The sequence below is a fragment of the Triticum urartu genome, chromosome 1 (genome assembly GCF_003073215.2).
Source record: "Triticum urartu cultivar G1812 chromosome 1, Tu2.1, whole genome shotgun sequence".
NCBI classification, from domain to species: Eukaryota; Viridiplantae; Streptophyta; class Magnoliopsida; order Poales; family Poaceae; genus Triticum; species Triticum urartu.
In genome coordinates this window covers 334,123,165-334,144,884 of record NC_053022.1, presented here as the reverse complement: position 1 = coordinate 334,144,884, position 21,720 = coordinate 334,123,165, and the positions used below count along the sequence as shown (strand labels likewise).

The 21,720-nt window shown below is 45.3% G+C and overlaps 1 protein-coding gene and 2 non-coding genes across 3 annotated transcripts; 2 read left to right on the top strand and 1 right to left on the bottom strand.

Annotated features, from left to right (window-relative positions):
- Nucleotides 1–1,672: 1,672 nt before the first annotated feature.
- LOC125510550 (NADH-ubiquinone oxidoreductase chain 4-like) lies at nucleotides 1,673–7,451 on the top strand. Its single transcript, XM_048675770.1, has 3 exons — nucleotides 1,673–1,814; nucleotides 5,253–5,673; nucleotides 7,330–7,451. Exons 1-3 carry the CDS (start codon nucleotides 1,782–1,784, stop codon nucleotides 7,416–7,418), a joined length of 543 nt encoding a protein of 180 aa, XP_048531727.1. The 5' UTR covers nucleotides 1,673–1,781; the 3' UTR covers nucleotides 7,419–7,451.
- A 9,345-nt stretch (nucleotides 7,452–16,796) lies between these two features.
- On the top strand, nucleotides 16,797–16,868 carry TRNAN-GUU. Its single transcript has one exon. It is a non-coding gene; the product is annotated as a tRNA-Asn (tRNA).
- A 630-nt stretch (nucleotides 16,869–17,498) lies between these two features.
- TRNAD-GUC lies at nucleotides 17,499–17,572 on the bottom strand. Its single transcript has one exon. It is a non-coding gene; the product is annotated as a tRNA-Asp (tRNA).
- Nucleotides 17,573–21,720: the final 4,148 nt, after the last annotated feature.

The window sequence follows — 21,720 nt, the reverse complement described above, 5'->3', positions numbered from 1 at the left end:
CGGCCAAATCTCAATTTGTGGAAAGCCTTCGATGGCTTCCTTATGAAAACATCCATTTGTATATGGGTATAGACGGTCTTTCATTATTCTTCGTGATATTGACCACATTTCTGATCCCTATTTGCATTTCAGTGGGTTGGTCTGGTATGAGAAGTTTTGGGAAAGAGTATATTACAGCATTTCTAATTCGTGAATTTCTAATGATCGCCGTGTCCTGCATGCTGGATCCTCTACTATTCTATGTTCTTTCCGAAAGCGTGCCAATCCCTATGTTGTGCGGAGCTGAGCATCTTCTATTCGCTGGGATCAAGCTTTTCCTCTGCAAGGGCCTTGTGCAGTAAACCCCCTACGAGCGGTCCCCCGTCGTCGTAAAGTAGTAAAGGTCCCCGCGAAGCTTTCGGGAAGAGGGGTAGTCTTGTGCGTAAGCATAACATTTCTGGTCGAACCACCGAACCACACATCTTTTTTTGGTGGGAGGGTACTCCGAGTAGTGGGTACCTCGTAGGACCTCGACCCGCCTACTCAGGTCTTGTATGGATATGCAGGAAGGGGTGCTCCTAGGTGTGTGTAGGGGGTGTGTTTGTTCGCGAGAATGAATTCCTCGTCAAGTCAGGGGGGGTGTGGACACACTTGCGCGAATTCGGGTAACGGCTACAAGGGATAAAAATAAAGGAAACTGTACCCGACCAGGGATGGACGTAAACTCGTAAGCTACCGAGGGTAGGGATAATCGTCCAGGTCTTATTTAAAAAAAAAGCCCCCCGCCACTGCAGGCAGGTTAGTTCCTCTGTCGTTGCCGGAGAGTTCTTGGCGAAGAGACCTTAGGATAAGTTGCTAAAACAAACGGAGGGGAGGATCGACCCGTTCAGTAGAATTCCGAAGAAAGACTGTTGGCAGCAGGTGGAGACATTTCTTTGGCCCCCTTCCAAATAAATGCGGGCAGGGTAGAGCTCGGCAGGGGGTTCGAGAATAGGGTAGGGTTTTTGACGGTCGGGTCCCCTACCACTAGTCCGGCTAGCCTTCTTTCGGGCAGGAAGCAGGCCTAAACGACGGGCGGGCATCTCCCGCTACGCAAGCAGCATTGTTCGCCACCACCCGAGAAGCAAAAGATTCGAGAGTCAAGGCGGAAAAGACAAGCATAGTGGTCTAATGACAAGGGCCAACGACAGAAGCTCGGGATGGAGCCGTATGATGCGGAAGTCTCACGTACGGTTCCCTGAGAAGGGAGTGGCTACCCACTAGAGCTTCGACCAACTACCACCGGTCAATTCTTCTTTGGGGCCACCCCTGACTCTACCATCATTATAGGGGTATGGGGTTCGAGACAAAGAAAGATCAAGGCAGCATATCAGTTTTTCCTATATACTTTACTGGGATATGTTTTTATGCTATTAGCTATTCTGTTGATTCTTCTCCAAACAGGAACCACCGATTTACAAATTTTATTAACCACTGAATTTAGTGAGCAGCGCCAAATCCTTCTATGGATTGCTTTTTTTGCCTCTTTTGCCATCAAAGTGCCTATGGTACCAGTTCATATTTGGTTACCCGAAGCCCATGTAGAGGCACCTACGGCTGGATCCGTCATCTTGGCTGGAATTCTTTTAAAATTGGGAACCTACGGGTTTTTAAGATCTTCAATACCCATGTTTCCCGAAGCGACACTTTGTTTCACTCCTTTCATTTATACTCTAAGCGCAATTGCTATAATATATACTTCCTTGACCACTTTAAGACATATCGATCTTAAGAAGATCATTGCCTACTCCTCAGTAGCCCATATGAATTTGGTGACTATTGGTATGTTTAGTCGGGCGGCCGTTAGGTCACCTATTTTGAGTTATGGACACACAAGCGAGGCCAAAACATGTGTGCCGGGCGTGCGGCCATCAACCTACTAGCAATAGGGGAGAAAACTTAGCATGTCGCAACAAAAGCGTCGATTCGAGGCATCAGCAAAACACCGCCATCTGTTCCTAAAACAAAACCCCTTAGCGCCCCGGGACGGGAGTGGAGGACGGCCCTACACAGACAGCAGCAGCACCGGCTCTACGAAGTCCGAATCGAATCTTTCGGTTGGCTTTCCCGTGAATAAGAATTGTTGGGTGCGGCGAAGCGAGTGCTTCTAGCTGTTTTTCTTGCTTCTTTCTTATTGTGGCGGCTATTATGGCGTGGCTGAAATGAACGAAAAGCGAGATGATTCAAATCGATTGATAGATGGCCTGATCTGTTCTGATAGATCGAAAGGTTTTCTATCAATAATAAGGGTTGACCTCTTTCTATCTATTGATGATACAAGATATCTATCTATTCTGGATCCATCAGAAAGAAATCGATATGTATCTGATTTTTTCTACATCGTATGTAGAGCGCCCAAGCGTTTGGCCAGCTCAGTTCTATTATCCATCGGTCCAATGCACTGGCTCATCTCATGGAGGGAAAAAGCAAATGTAGTTAGTTGTCTTGTTGTTGTTCGCCGCCTCGACACATTCCCCGGCATCGTCCCACACAGAAAGAAAGAGCGTGGAGCCCCGGCCCGACCTGTAAGTCCGCTAACGTAAAGCGAGGAGTTGAGCCTGAACTGGCGAACCGAAGTCACTTTCGTAACCATACTTCCTACAGCTAACACGTGTCCAGTCCAGCGGGAACGCGAAGCGCAAACGAACGTGAGCTGCTATACCGAATCCCCCGCTGGCCATCGGGGACCTAGTGGTAAGGCCATGATCCGCAGGGGAAGGGATCACTCATTCTTCTATTGGGGACAGGTGCACGAACGACAACTCCAAACGTCAGACATCCGCCGCCTATACCTACCGTTTAGGTGGCACCAGCGAGATCCAGCTAAGGTAAGGAACTTCGTGTCGCGGCTGCTCCACTCCGCTGCGGTCTTTTGAACTGAACTTCGTTGCCTTCCCGCGCGCGAAACGAATGGGCGCTGTGTCATGGGTCAGTTTTGGGGCAGGGCGCAGAGAGAGACCAGAAGAATGATTCATTTGGATCGACGAGCCATTTCGCAAATCAATAGAATGTCTCTCTATCCATATCTATTCTATCTTTATATGACGGGCCATAAAAAAAAGAAGTATTTTTTTATGGCATGCGGGATGATCGCGCCTAGTAGCCACATATCAGCTGCGCTCAATATGCGGGATTTCCGTTGGATCAGATCTTTCGCTTTGACGAATTTGGACCTAGCGAAAAGGACTCTAAGCCTTCGCGCAAACAAGCAAAGTAGAAGCAAGACGAGGAAGCGGAGCTGTCGTAGAAGCAGTAGCTTCCCCCGACAATATACAATACAATAGTAGCGACCATGAATAAAAAAGCCCCTTGTTTAACGAGTTCGCTGCTTTTCCCAGGCCGGAGAAGGGAAACTACTTATTGATTGATCTCCTTTCTTTGATATGTGTTCAATTTAGTACAATACAAACTAAAACTAGATCAAAGCGGAAGGGCCACTCACTATAGAAGCTATAACTAGAAAAGCCCTAGCCAATAGTTTAGTAGTCGGCCAAACCCCCATGCTCACGACATGTTCTTGATATTGATTGAGTTGGAGGGAGTCAGAGACTACCACGGAATCCTTCCATAGTCACCCCGGTGACCTTCGTCACCAAAGTGTCACGACAGTTTCCAAGACCCCTCATATAATCTCCAGTGGGGATCAGTCGGAGCACGTAGGAAAGCCGACCACTACATAAGCCGCTGGCGGAGAAAGCTCGAAGAGCTTCCCTTCATTCGCTTCACGGGAGTCGCACACAGCACATAGCTGGAAGTCAGAGGGCCCGTACTACCTTCCTAACCCTTCACTCCGAGGGACCGTAGAACGGAAAGTGCCTTCTAAACAACTCGGCAGAAGGGAAGGGGCCTATGTATTTGCATGACCCCTGCGGATTTGACCCTACCTACACCCGGAGCCAATCCCCTAGCGGTCCTGCCACCACGCCGCAAAACAGGAGCTCGTGTGGAACCTTGGATTTCTGGCGTAACAGCGGTGGAAGGTATCAAAATATTACGGCCGCATAACATAGTATATACGCTAAGGTCGGCCAAAATATGGACACCCGAAGGGCCCGGCGCGCACAATCCTATCCTATCCGAGCCCGTCATTGCATGCACTTCGGACAGCCGTCCGTAGCATCATAAGGAGCACCTCCCTTTCGAGGTACCCAAATGGAACGGTCTTTATTTGTGTTGTTGGTTGGTCTTTCTCAACGTGGTCTATAGCACGAAAAACCATTCTTTACAAGATAGGGCCGTTCACATGAAAGAAAATACAAAATCCATTCTTCATGGTCGGGCGCATTTCTCCAAATCCTCCAGGATCACAAGTGGAACGCTAAGCAAGGGTGGGGAGGCTGCAAGCTCCGCGTCGAACAAAAAGAAGCAAGCAGGGGGTGTTGCCGTAGCGCGCCGGAGAGCAAGCGTAGGCAACCAAACTAAATAAGGCTACAAAAGTAGCTAGCTAGCGCTTTTAAGTTGGCTGCCTTTTCTAGCGCACGTACTCTTCTGTGGAGTCGCACAGAACGAAACTTGTCTTCCCTCCAACGACTAGCTCCCTTTTCTTGTTCCGGTCACCCTTCTCTTGCCGTGGCAGGACTTTTGCCTGTGGTGTGGTCCAACCCGTGGGCGGAGTCGCCCTCATCCCCCCATTGCTCAGTGCTCCCTGCAGCTTCGCTGGGCTTTACCCGCGTGGGCGCGGGCTTCTATAAGAGAATGAAAAGCTCTCTTTTTACAATAAAACGCGAACCGCGCGGAGCCCACCCTTTTTCGTTTTCTGCCGCCATTGGGTGGCCGCAGGGGAAACACAGCCCGCTCTCGGGAAAGGGGGAGGGGGGTGGGCCTACCTATCCCGAGGGAGCAGCTGAGAGGTTCCATATGCCGAGCCGAAGGGCAGAACTTCAGTGCGTGATCGTAGTATGTCACCTCGTCTCGTCCTCGCAGCATCTAAGAATACCTATGCACTATGTTCCGGTTCACTGATAAGGATGATAGAGTTGGGGTGGGGGTCTACGATGTGATACTATAGTATGCCCCGGGGAGAAAGATGCGCAACTCAAAACGGAAGCAGGAAGCGTGTTGTCAAAAATGTCGGAGGTTACCAGATCTCTGAGACTACCATCGATCCATCAGAGCGGAATGACCAGAAAAAGAAGTGGAGTTAATGGAGTTAGAAAGCCGTATGATAGGTGGTAACTATCTTGTACGGTTCGGGGGGTAAGCGGCGTACTCTGGGGGAATATTAGGCTCTATCGAACATACAGGGAATTGGAGGTAGCATTTTACTTATGTTAAGTCATGGACTGGTTTCTTCAGCCCTTTTTCTATGTGTTGGTGTTCTATATGACCGACATAAGACTCGACTTGTTAGATATTATGGAGGTTTAGTGAGCACCATGCCGAATTTCTCTACCATTTTCTTCTTTTTCACTTTAGCCAATATGAGTTTACCCGGCACTAGCAGCTTTATCGGGGAATTTCTAATCTTAGTAGGAGCTTTCCAAAGAAATAGCTTAGTAGCCACATTAGCTGCGCTTGGGATGATTTTAGGCGCGGCGTATTCCCTTTGGCTATATAATCGTGTGGTTTCTGGAAATTTAAAACCCGATTTCCTCTATAAATTCTCCGATCTAAATTGCAGAGAAGTTTCCATATTTCTACCTTTTCTTGTTGGAGGGGCGACCGTCTGTTGAACTACCAAAAAAGGGTAAACCAATGTGATCATGACATTGTAGGTGCTTGCGATGGGACGAATGCGACTTCCCTCATAAGTAATGGGTGGCATAGCCCGTATCAGAAGTCCCCTTTTTTTATCCATTTCTTTATTACCCCACAGGGGCCCACCCTGGTGGGACCGAGAGAAAGAAAGGACGGGGGGGGGGGGACCATGCATGGCACTTCTCGACCGTGTCTCCGAGGGACAGTTGAACGAGCAACTCATGAATGCTGCCGGGTCAGACGAGCCAATAACTCGAACGTGTTCGGTCAGTTTTTTGAGCAAGAATCACAGCGTTACCTTACCTTCACCATGATACGGACTCCAAGTTCTTATGGCAGAGCACGAGGAGTTTCCTTCAATATGATGATGAGAATGGAAACCCAGAAGCACGACTGGGTCTTCGTAGTCTAAGATCATACTTATATATCAGTCACAGTAACGCAAGCATGAGACTTTTTGGTAGTACCGGTGAACCAGATGGCCGCGGCGAGGGAATCTGGGACGGAGGACTCGTAATATCTCTATAGATCTGGCAAAAGCGAAAGACCCCTAACGTCAGGGGCTGACCATTGAGCTCACTCAGGCCCTGCTGGGCGGGCCAGAGTGGGTGCGAGCTGGAATTGCCATAGCTTATGGTTAGAGCAATAGGAAAGGGCCCAGCAGAGAGAACAGTCAGGATAATGAGCGCGGAGCCCAATTGGCAGGCGGCAGGAGCAGCGGGCAAGTGCTTGCTTGGTAGGCCAACAACCCTGTGAACCGGGCGGGGCACTCGACGGAAGGGGGGCACGCTGAGCAAGTACGCAAAATTGACCCTGCGGAGCTTTCAAATAGAAAAGCAAGGACCACTACGGGAGGTCGAACCACGGACCGGAGGTAGTAGAACGTGATCCGCACCGGTCAATATTGGATCAAGCAATAGGGGACCGTAGCACTGACCTTTTTTTCAAGACAATAGGTACTGTTCCCTACCGAGACAAGGGACACTCTCAACGGATCCTCCACGCGCTGGGCATACCATAGTTCTTCCGTGCGTCTTTATCGTGGCGGAAACAGAACAAGAGGGAAAGACCCGGTCGACTCGCCCAGGGCTCGAGGGCGAGCCATACGAGAGTGAGTCGAATTCTGTTTACGTTCTCGGTTTGGGTTCGGGCCCCTCTCGATCTTTTGCGTATAAGGGAAGGGGGAAGGAGTCTAAATCTATGGACATTAATGAACCACCATTGATGGACGTTGCACATGACACGAGAAATTCGACTCGACGGTCCGGTGCTAATAGAAGTCGCTTACTCTCCGTCTAGCGAAGGTGCCAGATCCTTAAAGTAAAGTATCTATCAGCCTAGTGTACCAACCACGTGGTACGACGGGCACTCAAAGACCTGGCGAATGAGGGCCCACCCCACCCAAGAGCGCTTATGTCATATGGGAACTCTCGGCTGGAAACAATCCTTATGGTTTTTATATCCGGTTAGAATAATAAGAAAGAATCAAAGTCCAGGTTGGTTGGTGAGCCTAGTGATAGGAGACTATCTAGCTTGGTTCGGAGAGCACTTGTTGGGTTTCAGATTCGTTTTTTGCTAAATGTTACGGCCTAAATGCTGAACTATTGACCCTACTTGTTCGGATGGGTGTTCACCCCAAAGTGTTCCCGGACTGCATGCATACATCCGTAAGTAACTTAGTGCAACATGGCAAATTTCATTGAGAGGAATCAGCAAAGAAAAGAAATCTTCTCCGGGTGATCAAGTTCCTTTTTCAGTCTGGGCCACGTCTTTGCTTTCTTCAGAGGCCCATTTTCCTGGGCATTAGTGAGTGGAATACTTAACAGTGATTACATTCTTATGTAGATTCCATTGCTCGAATGGGACTTGTTTGTTGGCACCGACCTCGATAAGAAGCAAGGGAGTGGTGCCGAAGCGAACGGAGCTGCAGAGCCGTTTGTTTACCAATCCGCCAACTTAAGCTAGGAAAAGTGTAAGAGACCGTGCATCTTCATGTAAATAAAGGTAAATAATCTCAGAAACAGTCAAGAAACCGGGAATTTTTTATTCCATTTCTTAGCCAGGGCAAGCCCTACCGACCTACGACCGGAGAAGATGTTGTGTTGTTCGTATCACTTGCTAGAGATAGAGAAGCTAGAACAGGAACTGCCCGGGAGGGTTCAAAGAATGAGGTCTTCACCTTTGAGCTGGATCTCATCTCATTCTAGCACATACTACGAGCGATTGACTTAAAGAATACAACAAATGGTTGTGGGGTTATCTTTGTACCCTGTGACTACAACCACAAGGTCCGAATCAAGCGAAACGGCTGAGGCGCAAGCCCTTTTCTCGCCACTACTCTGTGTACCCAAAGTCAGCAACCTTTTTGGCACGCTGGCTAGCAAGTTCATTGCTTCAATGACATGAATTCAATCAAGTGGACAAATCCTATCCTAGAAAATATGGGCAATCAGCTGGAAACTCAATAGTCTTACGCGGAAGGCACTCAACCGGCCTTCCTCTTCTGAATTATATGAATGATAGAAATCAGTCCTCACTTGTATTAACTTCATGAGTGAAGAGATAGACAAGGTGGTGAAAAGCATGAAACCAAATACTGCTCCAGGTCCAGATGGCTTCTCTGTTAGCTTTTTAGAGCTTTTTGGCCCCAGTTGAGAGATATACTAATATAAATGCTTCAGGAGCTGTATCATGGCAGGTTGAACTTGTCCAGACTAAACTACGGTGTCATTTCTCTACTGCCAAAGATTAAGGATGCTAATAGTATCCTATAGTATAGACCCATATGTGTTCTAAATGTTATGTTTAAAGCTATTACCAAAGCTCTGACACTTAGATTTACTCCTCTGGCTCGACAAGTAATCAGCTCTCTTCAGACTGGATTTATTCCTGGGAGGTACATTTTGGATGGATGTGTAATTCTTCATGAAGTTTTGCATGAGTTGAAAACCTCTCACTCTGAAGGAATTTTGCTTCAGTTGGACTTTGAAAAAGCTTATGATAGAGTTCAGTGGCCTTTCTTGGCAGAGGTAATGCATAGGAAAAACTTCCCTGACAGGTGGATAGATTGGATTAGACAAGGAGTGGAAGGAGGCAAAGTGTGTGTGAATATGAATGGAGATTGGCGAGAATATTTCTCTACTTTCAGAGGTTTGAGGCAAGGAGATCCTCTTTCTCCTTTGCTTTTTCACCTAGTAGGTGATGCACTATCTGCAATTCTGGATAGAGCTAAGGAAGCAGGTGTGATTAGAGGTTTGGTACCACATCTGATACCAGGGGGGATTAGTCATTTGCAATATGCTTCTGATACTTTGCTTTTTTTGCATAATGACATGGAGTCTATTACTGGATTCTAATTCCTTCTCTACTGTTTAGAGGAAATGTCTGGCATGAAAGTCAATTACTTGAAGAGTGATATTTTCACAGTAGGGTTGAGTGTAGAGGAGGAGCAGAGGGTACCTGATATAACTGTGAGATAGGCAAATTTCCAATAAAATATAATATCTGGGATTACCAATCAGCAATGACAAGATCTCTTCTAATGATTTTTTTCATTAAAAGGTAGAAAAGAAGTTGGACTCTTGGCAATGCAAACATTTCTCTTATGGAGGAAGAGATATATTGATCAATGCATGTTTATCAAATGTCCCTATGTACCTTCTGGGTTGCTACACTTTGCCTATCAAAATACAGAAAAAAGTTGATACAATAATAAATCACTTCTACTGGGAGTAAGAAGAAGAAATTTCACATGGTCAGATGGGAACACCTATGCACCCCTAAAGATTATGGTGGTGTGGGTTTCACTGATATGAGAGTCAGAAACATTTGTTTACTGTCAAAGTGGCTGGAGGAGGTCAATTAACTACTGGAGCTTACACTGCAGATACTACTTATTAAAGGGCACACATTTCAAGACACCTTCAAGCTACTGAAATTGGAAAGCAATGATGTTATACTGGGTTATGATTGGCTATATCGTCACAGTCCAATCAATTTAGATTGGAAGGCCAGAACAATGAGTATTTGTCACAATGGGCAAGAAACCATTATTCTTTCTGACAGCAGCAATACTACTTCTCCAACATTGTTAGACCCTGATAAGTTTCAGAAGGAAATTGATAAAGGAGCTATGGGCTACTATCTTTATCCCTTATCTTGTGACTCTGCTGATACCGATGATGAAAATACTTTGGAGGAACTTAACTTGGTATAGTGAGCCTAGCAGGCGGCGGGAGTCCCGTACGATTGCTTGCATTTCTCTGGAATTGAACTAGCCCTTGGGAAAGGTAGACGTGAAGGTACCATGATTTCTCACTTTATAGAAGCGTTAGAGCTCGGCTGACACAGTGATCGAAAGCTGCGCAACCAAAACAACTTGAAACCGCCCATGCACCTTTTGCTTTTCCTGATATCGTCCCTTCGGGTAGTTGGATATGAGCACATTCAAATTGGAATTCTTCTGATCCCAGATCCAATAGAAGTTTTGAGGTAAGAGGTACCGTGAGTAGATTTCTTTGTTCGATACCCTGTTTTTGATCTCGCAAGCAAGGAAATCGAAGAATAGCTCAGTATTATTACGTCTCCCTCCGATAATGAGTGGTAGTGAGCTCTGCCCTAGAGAATGAAGACTCCAAGCAGCATCTCAGTCTCGATATTTGCCTTTTCGGGAGACGACTTGTGATAAGCAAGTCAGCCATGTCCTAAAGAAGTAGTGGGAGTGCATGGTTATAAAGGAAGGCGCAAGTGTATTACGAAGCGGAGAAGCTTTAGAGAAAGTTCTACCTCACGGGTGAAACCATAGATTGGAAGGTGTAGGTCACTCACCCGTGTAAACAAAGCGAAATCATAGAGCATAGCTCGTTTGTAATGCCCCTGTCCGAACTGACCACAGGATTTAGGTCGTCCCTCCCAATCAAAAGAAGGAGGGTTCTGTTCAGCTTCCGCTGCCACTCTAGGCATTGGAGCGGGATTCGGATGCCACTCTTGACTGACCACAGCTTCCGGGGGAGCGGTCTGCTCCCGGGATGCAGAGGCATCCTCACAGTCAGCCAAAAAAGCTTTGAATAGCTCTTCCGTGTTAGTGGATCCAGAGGGAGGCATTGAAGGGCCTGGGTCCCCCATTCCGTCCCAGTCAGACTCGGAGCGAAGCATCTCCCAAGAAGATTCGAAAAATTCATTATCCCCAACCTAGGGCTGGTCGAGTATGAAGAAAAGACCTATATGGGATTCGGATTACCGAAATTGGATTTCCTTATTGATCCATATGTCGCTTAGACTTTACTTTTCCCCTTTCCTCTATTTGTTCGACGGGGTCTTCGTCTCCGTGTAAAAGCAAACTCTCCAAATTTATGACCAACCTTTCCTTCAGTGATCTTACAACGAACAAGAGTTTTTCCATTGTAAATGAGTACGGAGCAATCAACGAATTCCGGCGAAATAGAAGATCTACGTGACCAAATTTTGCTGCTCCTCAGACTTTCTCTACTATGCCTTTTTTCGTGAACTACTAAATGACTCCTCTTGCTCCAAGCTCCCTTTTGTTGCCTTCTCGTTCACATCCTCGTTCAATTGAAACAAGCTTTCAATCAATATATGTAGGCACATTATAGAATTCCTATATGGAAATTCATTTGCGGAAGACCTCCATTCAAACATGAGAAAAGCTTCTGGGCCCGTCCAAGATGGGATGGGAGAAAAAAAGCTAAAAAATCTGGATTGTGCATTGGTCGGGATCTCCGTAACAAGTAGGTGAACGGTGATGATCAAAACCAGGAGAAAGATCTGAAAAAGGGGACTTGGATAGGATTTTGACCATGATCAAAAGATAGGAGGGGTTCTCTTTCTTTCATCACCGTCAAAAGCAAAGGCTACCAAAAAAACCTTTACTATCACGGAGATCGTTACAGAAAACATGGATCCAAATGCCAAAGGGGAAAAATGGTGGAAAAGCTTCTCAAGGCCTCGTCCTCCTCACCGCGCAAGCATGGGAAAAACGTTATGTGCTATCATTGCGGGGAGAAGGGTCATCTTGCGGAGATCTGCAGAAAAGAGGCGACCCGCTTCGTTTGTGGCACCTTCGGCCACAGATCCTTCTACTGTCCTAGGAGAGGGAAGCAAGGTAACCAAGTAATCCTCTTTCTTGTGCTTCAGCCCTATGAGGATATGGTGAGAAACGTGGAACATTTGAGAAAATGTGCTGTGTCGTTGAGGGGAAGAGCTTTTCTTTTGAAGGCATCTTTCTGAAGGAAGAGTGTCCCCTCCATTTGGATACAGTTTCTGATTGTTAGCTAGAATATATGGGTGTATTGTCATTCAAGTTCTATAGATGGTGTCTGTCTCACTATCTGTTTGAGTGCCTGAAGGCCCCTGGAGGAGTCATTCTGTGAGTTGTATTCAAGCTCGCCCTTAGACCGAGTCAAGTTAGCGATAAGAGTCAGCTACTTTGGCCTTGTCATTCGCTTTGTTGCCATATAGATAGGTTGGAGTGCGGGTGGCCACTAACCCAACGAACGAACTTACGTGTAGGTGTGATCCTATCTGCTCTTCCACTATAGGACTAGAAATCCAGTACAACCATGTCCCTTTCTTAGGGGAAAATCCCTCTTTGAAGGAGAATCCACTTCTAAGCGCCAAAGGCGGGCATCCGACGTGACCAAAAAGAAGGAGAAAGGCATTCAGGCACCGCAAATCCAAGAAACTCTGAATACAGGCCGGCACGAAAAGAGAAATGACCAAAGGGATTGGGGTTGTTTCGGCACCAAAAAAAGTGTCACTATGCTAAACACATCGAATATCCGTCTCTTTATGTGGGAGCGAACCATCTTCGCTTACGGGTCTACCGATCCTATAGCTCCGATATAGATTTAAGTAACTTGGCAGAAAAAATGCGGAAAAACGGTTTTGGATGGAAGAGGTAGATGAGAAAGACTTTCCACTTAGAGTCAGAAGTCCACGCTAGATGACCGATCTTTATGGCCTTGAGGAAAATTACCTATCTTGAATTAATACACCAAAATCGGTTATTTCAATCGATCCACGAAAGGAATTGATCACCACGATAATGTGACGCAAGGCAAAATCTGTAATCAACATCGGTTATGTGAAATAGGTCATTTGAGAAAAAAAGAGAATAAGACAATCTATATGTTTAACACAAGCGGTTAAGTCGATAGCTTTCTTAAGGAGCAGCTAAAGAAAACGCTCTCATGAATCCTATTTTATGATTATGTATGCCGCGACATTATGATTTGGAGCTTTGATCCGCCCATGTAGAGCACTCATAGAGGTTCGGCTTCACGTCAGTAATCTACCACACCCATGCTGGAATTCAATAGAGTCCCACGAGTCAATCGACAAAAGCGAGAAACGAGGTTGTTCGACAAGGCTACGGTCTAACTTTTTCTTCCTAGCGGAGTTCAATACGAAAATAAAGGCGCTTCGCATTGGGAATGGCGTACTACGTACGGGTGGTATTTCAGGTATAACTGATCAGGGTTGTTCTGAAAGCAAGTCAATTGGTGCTTTGGAAAGTGAGTGCCAGAGGCTAGTCACTGCTTGGTTTACAGAAGGGAAGGAAGAAAGAGATACCGAAGCAGATTCAGTATAGAAAAGAAGAAATTGATACCATTCATTCCAGTTTATTTGATACCCACTTAAAGTTTCTATCAAACCATGTCTTTTTCTTCGAACGTCAATCTCGTAGGAATTTCGATTGGAATTGTGGTATTGAAGGGCGAAGCCTTTACTCTTTGACTTGTTTCTTTGAATATAACATAATATTGACTGCACACTTCGAAAGATGATGGTGTATTCCAAGGATCAGTTCGTTTTTTATTGAATTCGCTAATAGATCTGGATGATTCAAAGAATGATTCTTCCCTGGGTATTTCCCCGGTACCATTATTTAAATTGGAGCTTTTCAATTCCATTTTTGAGATTGAGGTGAGGGTTTAAGACCGCTCGTAACGATTTTTTTCTTTTATGGCTGGGTGGGCAAGAAAAGGATTTGACTCTTGAAGATATCAACTCATACGCCTGCTCCATACATTCAAAAACATTTTTGGTACTTTCTATGAGAATGGATAAATAGAAATGGGTACATTCCTCTTTCTCTTTCTGGCCAAACTACCCATAAAAAAGAAGAGAGAGAGCTGTAAGAGCGGTAAAAGCAAGCTCGGTGGCCGGGTTTCACTACAGGTTGATATATCCTTTTGAAAGAAAAGTAAATTTGCTATTGCTATAAGGTACCAATTCATCAAGGTATAAAACCACATCTACAGTGGGAGTCCCTATCTACTTTCGATTCCCTTCTTACTGGCTTTGCCAATACATCATACTGATTTGACGCTTCCTTACGCTTTCTTTCAAGCATTGCTTCCAGGACAACGGAGAGTATTCCAAGATAAAGAACCAGAACTGAGGTTGACACTACTGAAAGATAAAAGAATGGTGGATAGATGGATTCGCACCATCCCAAAACCGAAATACAGACAGACCAAAAAAATACGCAAATAAATACTCCACCACCAGCCTACCTACTAGCATGTATTAAGCGAATAGCTTGTATGGTAGTTGTTAAAGAAAAGATGTATGTAGTCCCGGAAGAGAAGCAATTGTCGTACGACCTGTAAGCGTCACTTTTGACTTCCTTGCCGTTTGTGAATTGAGTCAATCGAGTTACGTTTGAAAAATGAATGGAATTCTGGAGTGGACCGAATATCCATGGCAGAACCCCACACTGGCTAGGAACTGGGCTGCACTAAGCCCGGCACTTTTTGGGCTTCTTCATGAATCTAGTTTTCAGGTAAGGTCAGATCATCTTATTGAATAGATATCTGAAAGAAAGCAAAGGAATGAATCGTTTTTCCAATTACCTTCTCTCGAAAACCATAGATCTTCTGGTTACCATTGACTATCCGGCACTTTCGTCTGTAGAGCGAAGCAAGAAATTGCATGGAAGGGCTTTTATGCTAATATCAGCCTTGTTTGGAACAATAGATGCAATCCATTTCAGTGTATGTCACTGAGTTCACCATTGCAGTTGAGACGTCAGGCAATTGAGCGTTCCCTAGAGTTTGGTTCAAAGGCTAAGGACTCCCCGCCGCCTTCATAAGGGCACTAAGGCGGAGCACGGAAAAGCAAATTGGGCACCCATGTTTTACCAGTCCCGGATCTCAGGGCCGTTTTGCCAACCGCCGACATGAACGAAATCGAATTTCATTGCGGGAAATTCGGATTTCATGAGGGAGGAAAAGGGGGTGGAGAGTCGTACAATGCATTGGTGGGATGAAGGTGCTAGCTTGGCTGAGATAGGAAGTTTCGATGTGTATGTAGATTTGGTTCTAGTGCCCCCACCCTTTTCGAGATCTGTCAGGATTAGCAAGATGTTCTGGTGTAAACTATAGAGAAATGGAATGAATGAAATGTATCTAAGAAGAAAGGAAGCCATGCTCCATCCTGTTTCTAAAAAGAACATCACCTCCCTTTTTGGTTAGATACCGCTCCGTTAGGTACTAATGCTTCTACCTATCACCCGGAGGGTGAGTTTGAGAGCTGTGTTTTTTTCCAACGTTAATAGCATTCCGCGAGAAAAGTCATCTACTGATGTTGTCAGCGGAGTCCCTCGTCCATCCATGTATGAATAGCGGTATCCCCCATTTTGGACAGTGATGAGGTAGTCGACGCAATTTGCATGTGTATTTGCGTTCGGCTTTGCTACTTTCCTTCTAGAAAAGAATGTCCGCGGAAGGGAATAGTCTACGTGGCCCGGGGTAGTCTTTCAATTCCTTTATCGGGTGGGAGAGTTTAGAACCAGTTAAGCCAATAGCTGCTGCTTTAGTCACACTAGCTACATCAGTTGATCATGGATTTAGCATACCACCTCAGAATAGTCTACGTGGCCCCTTGTTTTTACTACAATTTGATATAGTGAATCCAGTAATGCAGACAGCCCTTTTTAAAGCGCTTTTAAAGCCCCTGACTCTCAAAAAGAGCTGGAGGTTTTGCCTCAACTCATTCCATGAATGTTGTTTCATTCCCCACGCGGCTGAATCCAACTCAGTCTTTATCCTGCCTTGGAGTTCTCTCTCATAACTGAAGCCAGGAGGTATTCGATTTATCGGATTTCGAGCTAGCTGCCCTTTTCTTGCTCCTTGCCATTAGCGCAGCCCTTTTCTTTTTCTTAGCTAGCGTAGTTTTTCACCTTCAAAAGAAGGCGCCAGCGCTTTTGTAGTGACCCCTCCGGGGTCCCGGGTTGCTTTGGCGCGCCCCACCCCGTCAGTCCTGTGTTGTACTTGACTTGACTCTCCCCCGCTTGCTGCTTGCTGATCGCAGTGTTCAAAAATGACACGAAGCTGGATATGAGTAGATGTTGTTGGTCGAAAACGTCTTTCATTCACAATGAAACAGAATGGTCTCGCTCGATGCGTCATTTTAGAATGTGTATTTTCATATTAAGAGTTCTTAAAAGTTCTCAACTCAAAGCCCAACCGTCAAAAGGATGCTACAATGTTCGAAATTATCAACTAACATGCCCCCTTACTTCCTTCGTGACCTCCCACTACTTCATCTACCGAAATGATTAGGCAGATCTCGTTTTTTCGAGCATTAAACCTGCTCATGATCCTTTATAGAGCATGGAGAAGACAGAGAGATGAAAGGACCACCTTCTCCTGCTTGCTTGATCGGAATCTATTCACATTTAGAATAGCTGAAGTGCTACTTAACTTCACTTAGTAGTTGAAACTCGGAGAGACAGAGAGAGTCCTCTCTCATACTTGCCAATTCCAAGGCTGATCAGCATGGGAATTGGCAGGAACCAACCTTAGTTGCCCCTCGGTAGAGTGAGTCTACTTAGCGAACTGGCAGGACGCGGAGATCGATTGATCAATATGCATATCGAGAGTTGATGGTTGACCGCCGCCCCCCTTGTCCTGCCCCGGCCGGGGAGGCAAAGGGGATTGCTATCGTCACCCTTTCTCCCGGTGTATGTGAAAGAGAAAAAGTGACGCACTTTTAGGATTTTCGGTCTGCGGTTGGTTGGGCCAAAGAACGAGAGTCAGCTTCCTTAAGTCCGTTCTTCCTCAGTAGCTCAGTGGTAGAGCGGTCGGCTGTTAACTGACTGGTCGTAGGTTCGAATCCTACTTGGGGAGATTTGATTCATTCAGAATTCGAATTGATAGTTATAGCTTTTCTGACTAGCGACCCCTGTCCTTCTCCTTTTTTTTTTTCTAAAGACGCAGCAGAATCGTCAAACGGGACATCAAAAGTGGGAAGTTGATTGTAGGATTTCTATTCCTCACTCTCGTATAGGTGAACTTGGTTCGTTCAATGAAAAGGGATAAGAAGGATCCACTGGGAATGAATGGGAAGACTGGGGTAGTATCTTCATTAGCCGGAAGGAATTAGTCTCCACTAGCGTAATTCGAAGAACGAACAAGAAAAGGCGTCTTTAGGTAGGAGGATGGATGGATGTGGTCCAATGGCTAAAGCTCTGCCAGCTTCTTGTAGACTGGCAGTCTCCGAGAGGAACCTTAACCCCCCGGGCCGGGTGGGATGGTATACTTTTTTTTTCGCCACAAGTGGGAACTCAGTCCTTGGTAAGACACAAGGGGGGAAGGAAGATCTTCACTCATTCATTAAGTAAGTGCCTGCGGTGAGACCCACAACAAACGAAGGGGGTGGAGGGAGACCGAAGAAGGAACAATTGTCTTGAATGCTACGCTGGGATCAGCAGCTTCCAGTGTTTTCAAAATGAGTCGGGCAGGAAGAGGAAGATCGGGCGGGGAAAACGGGGTTCGAACCCGCGACTTCTGGCGTGACAGACCAGCACTCTAACCAACTGAGCTATTTCCCCCTTTCGTAACTACTGTCGATTCAACAGTCACCTACCGGTTACCTTTGTAACTATACCAAAGTAGCTGTACAACAGAATGCCCTTCGCCTTTAGTACTTTTCTTTTTCTTTTGACGACAGTAGAAAGAAATGGCTCTGCTCGCTTAGAGAAGGGGCTCCGCGCTCTATCAGCTATCAGTTAGTTGGCGCTACGCGCGACTTCAGTTGACAAAAGCGAACAAGATAGCGCTAGCGCCCGCGGAGAACTTTCGTTTGTTCGCCTTCTAAAAGGCCTACTGACCTGCCGGTGAAAAGCCGGTTACAAAACAAATAATAAGACGTAGTGAAAAAGTACCAAAACAACTGAAGCCTACATCCCACTACGTCTGGGTTCCCCCTTCCTATGAACCTTGAGTCAATAGGTAGGGTCAACTATACCAAAGTGGAAGGGCCACTATCTAAGCTATTAGTGGGCTGGTTTGAACTATTGATTTACTGAATCGAGTGAAGCTGTGTTGCGTAACATATAGGTCGCCAAGGCCTAGAAGTACAAGTGGTCGCCCTAACGGTCACTCTCAAACTCACTACTTGAGTGACGAAAGTCACTTAGCTTCTTTAATAGGGCTTGCCAAAGAACCCCTCCGGGGCCCCGGGAAGAGGAAGAAGGAGATAGAGCAAAGGTCTCCTCTTTCTGTCCGCTCTTCCCGGCATGTAGAGATCCGATTGGGCTTATAGTTTAATTGGTTGAAACGTACCGCTCATAACGGTGATATTGTAGGTTCGAGCCCTACTAAGCCCATCTGACCTGCTTAATCAATGACTCCGGTAGTCACCTGAACCACTCTCTCGGATAGCCCACAGCCTCTCTTCTGGATGCGAAAGAAGATTCGATCAACGTACAAGGTTTGCCTTCTTGTGAGAAGGAGGGTTCTGAATTGTGTTCTCAGTGCAAAGGGAGTCTTTGAGAAGGTTCCGTTTTTCTGAAGAGAGAGAAGATCAGTAGAGCAGTCTGGCAGCTGTTCGGGGGTCAGCTTTGGGATTTGCCTGATCGACCCCTACCAGTGTATTAATCTACAAAAATGAAGATTGACATTCGTCAATTTACTGGATGTATCCTCTTCTACTAACTTTACAAAATGGAAGGGAAAATGTGAAGACCAAAGATGTCAACTACTAAGCATAGTCAATTGCAAATCGACCGGTTGGTTTGCTTCTCTCCAAGTATGGGAGATTTTCCAATCTTCGAAAGACGCTCGTACTTTCTTGATCTTATGAAGAAGGGGCTTTCCTTAGCTGCGGACTTTGGGATCTTGAGAGTAGACCATGTCTTACGTTAGGGAATCCGAATCAATCCAAATCCTCTAACACTCCTTTTCAGCTGCTATTTGAATACATGTTCAGATGCAAAAGAGCTCGACGTCGAGTATGGTCTTGTTCTTAACTGCTTGAGAGAACGCATATATCCCCTTTTTATTGCTAAACCTCCACAAGCCTTCCCATGCTCGCTAATTGAACCGTCCGTCTTCATCTTAATCCATTCGTTTCCCGGTGGTCAACACACAATAGAATATGTTTGTTTTTGATCGGATTGAGACAAAAGTACCATTTTTTAGGATGTTTGCCGATTCTTCCTCTTCTTTCTCTCATAAAACTGGAGATACTAGCTTCTAATCTGCATATTTTTGCAAATCCTTTTCCATTTGGATTTTTGAAAACATTAACTTACCTCTAGAATTCCACTATATATAACGTTGACGTTCCGCCAAAATGTGCCAGAGCGAGTGAAAGGCAAGCCTACCCATGGTGTTAACTTGCCATCCCCAACAAATCTGCTAGCAGCCCATTCGAGTTCCGCTTGGAAACAAGAAGCTCTTCTTTATTTGCGTTTTTTTGCCCAAGATAAGCCCATTTTCCTGAGCCAAGCCTATTATAAGAGTTCAACTGCCATATTCGGATGGAGTCCAAATGCTTGCATCTTGGGCTAAGGAATGACCCAATTCCTTAGCTTCCATGCATTAATCATATCCGGGGATGTGGGAATAGGGAGATGCCATCCATCTACACGACACGATAGCTTAAGCAAAGAATAGAGAGAGCTAAGCTAGAATACAAACAAAAAAGATATTCCACTAGCGTAGGCCTACCATAGAAAAGTCTAAAAAAACCTTTTCTTTGTCTGTCAGCGGGAGAGAAAGCAAGCTTACGGTGCTTTGGATGTTAATGTTTTTGTAGGATACTAAACACCTATATATATACATTGTTTTATACTCCTCTGTACAAGCGTATAAGAGCTATTATGGTCGATAAAAGGAAGTTTATGAATAAGTAAGTCTTTCTTTTTTGAATAGCCGGCGGGAGAACTTACTTTTCCGGCTATCGTATGAACAATGTCGTCCGCTTTTCTTTTTTGAGTTTCCATGGATCTCTCCGACGAAGTAGCGGAAGCATGAAATGCTATTCACGAATGAGCAAGGTTGTCAGAATCGCGATTTTGAATCGGATCAGAGCTTTAATGGTAGGATCGCAAATCGTAGAATCTCCACTATCAGGATCGTAGAAACATAGATTCTAAGAACTAAAATCGTAGAATCATAGGGGTTAGTTTGGATCGTAAAGTCGTAGAATCGTATAACAGAATCGCGATTCTGACAACCTTGCGAATGAGCATTGCTATCTGATTCCTACAAAAGAGATAGAGGAAGCTCACTTTTGTCAAATGGGGCTAGAAAGCATAGAACCCCGTCTTAAATCAACCGGTGAATCCAGAATCAAAGTGAGGAGAACAGGATATGTTATGAGAAGAGTGACGTGGGAATAGATTGCATTTCAAAAAGAATCTATACACTCAATAAGCCAGAACGGGAAGATTCAACTGCAAAAAGAACTGGTATGGTGTGAGAAGAGGCCTATTCTCAATAATGAACAAGATGGTGCAGCTCTAGTTAATGGAGGCAGAGGACGTGGACGCGACAGGAATAGATCTAGGGGGAGGACGCGAATAAAAAGGCTATGAGGATCATAAAAATTGAGGTGGAGGGAGATTGTATAACTAAGGATCGAGTAGAGGAAGACGTCAGTCTTTCAGTTGTAGATGATCATTACCGAAAAAGATGTACATTCGAATGAAAAAAGAGGGCCTGTCCGAGAGGAAATAAAGAATATTCATTTGCGGATTCTTCCGAACAAGCAACGGATTGAGCAACTAGCGTGAAAGCCGTTGCGCGTTAGCGCATCCGTTTTCTTGCTCGGGAACGAGGGGACTAAAAAAATTGTCAAAAGCCATCTTTCTCTTTAACTAACTAAGTATTCTTAAAAATATGTATGTCTATGAGGTATTTTGACTTAATGGGAAGTAGGCATCTCATTCATAGGCAAGAGCAGGCCAGCCTGAAGGCATGAACTGAAGGCAGGCAAGAAGGCATTAAATGGCTTTTAAGGATTCGGTGTAAAGATGCGGAGTACAATATCTTTCTTTCTATAAAAATATATGGAATCCGCGATCCTATCCTATTTTTGAAGTCATTTTTTCATTCGAAATTATTTTCTTTCGCAAGAGCACTCAAACATAGATTGAAGATCTTCAATTCTTCGGTCGGCAACCGCAGTCAGTAATAGCAAGCAGCGTCCCATACTACTTTTCCTTTGAATGTTCATTCTGGAATTGAATGTCACAAACAAGACTCATACTTCAGAAAAAAAAAACTGCTTGAATCAGGAGCTGTAATCCGCAGCTTTAGAGATAGGGGCGGCAGTCACAGCATTGGCAGCAGTGAGCAGAGGGCAAGAAGAAGAAGCGGTAAGAGCAGTTAGAGAGCAAGCAGCGGCTCATCAAACCTTTCTGTTTCGGTTACAGCTCAAGCGGTTTGTTTTCAAGTAAGGTACTCAAGCAAGCTTTCCTCCTGAAGACAGAGTTTCGGGTGAGCTAGCAAAGAAAGTCAGCAGTTAACCGGAAATTTAGGTCAAATTAGCATTTCGTAAGTTTTAGTAAGGCCAGTTATGGGAAGCAGGCCATGGAGAAAGAGAGGAATCAATCGTCCAACGCTATGTTAACAAATACGTGAACGGTTTGATTATTCCATACACTTGAACGCGTTCCTTATCAATAGGTTTCGGAGAGACAAGCAATGATTGCTTGACGATCTTCACTGCATGAGACTAGACTTGACTCAA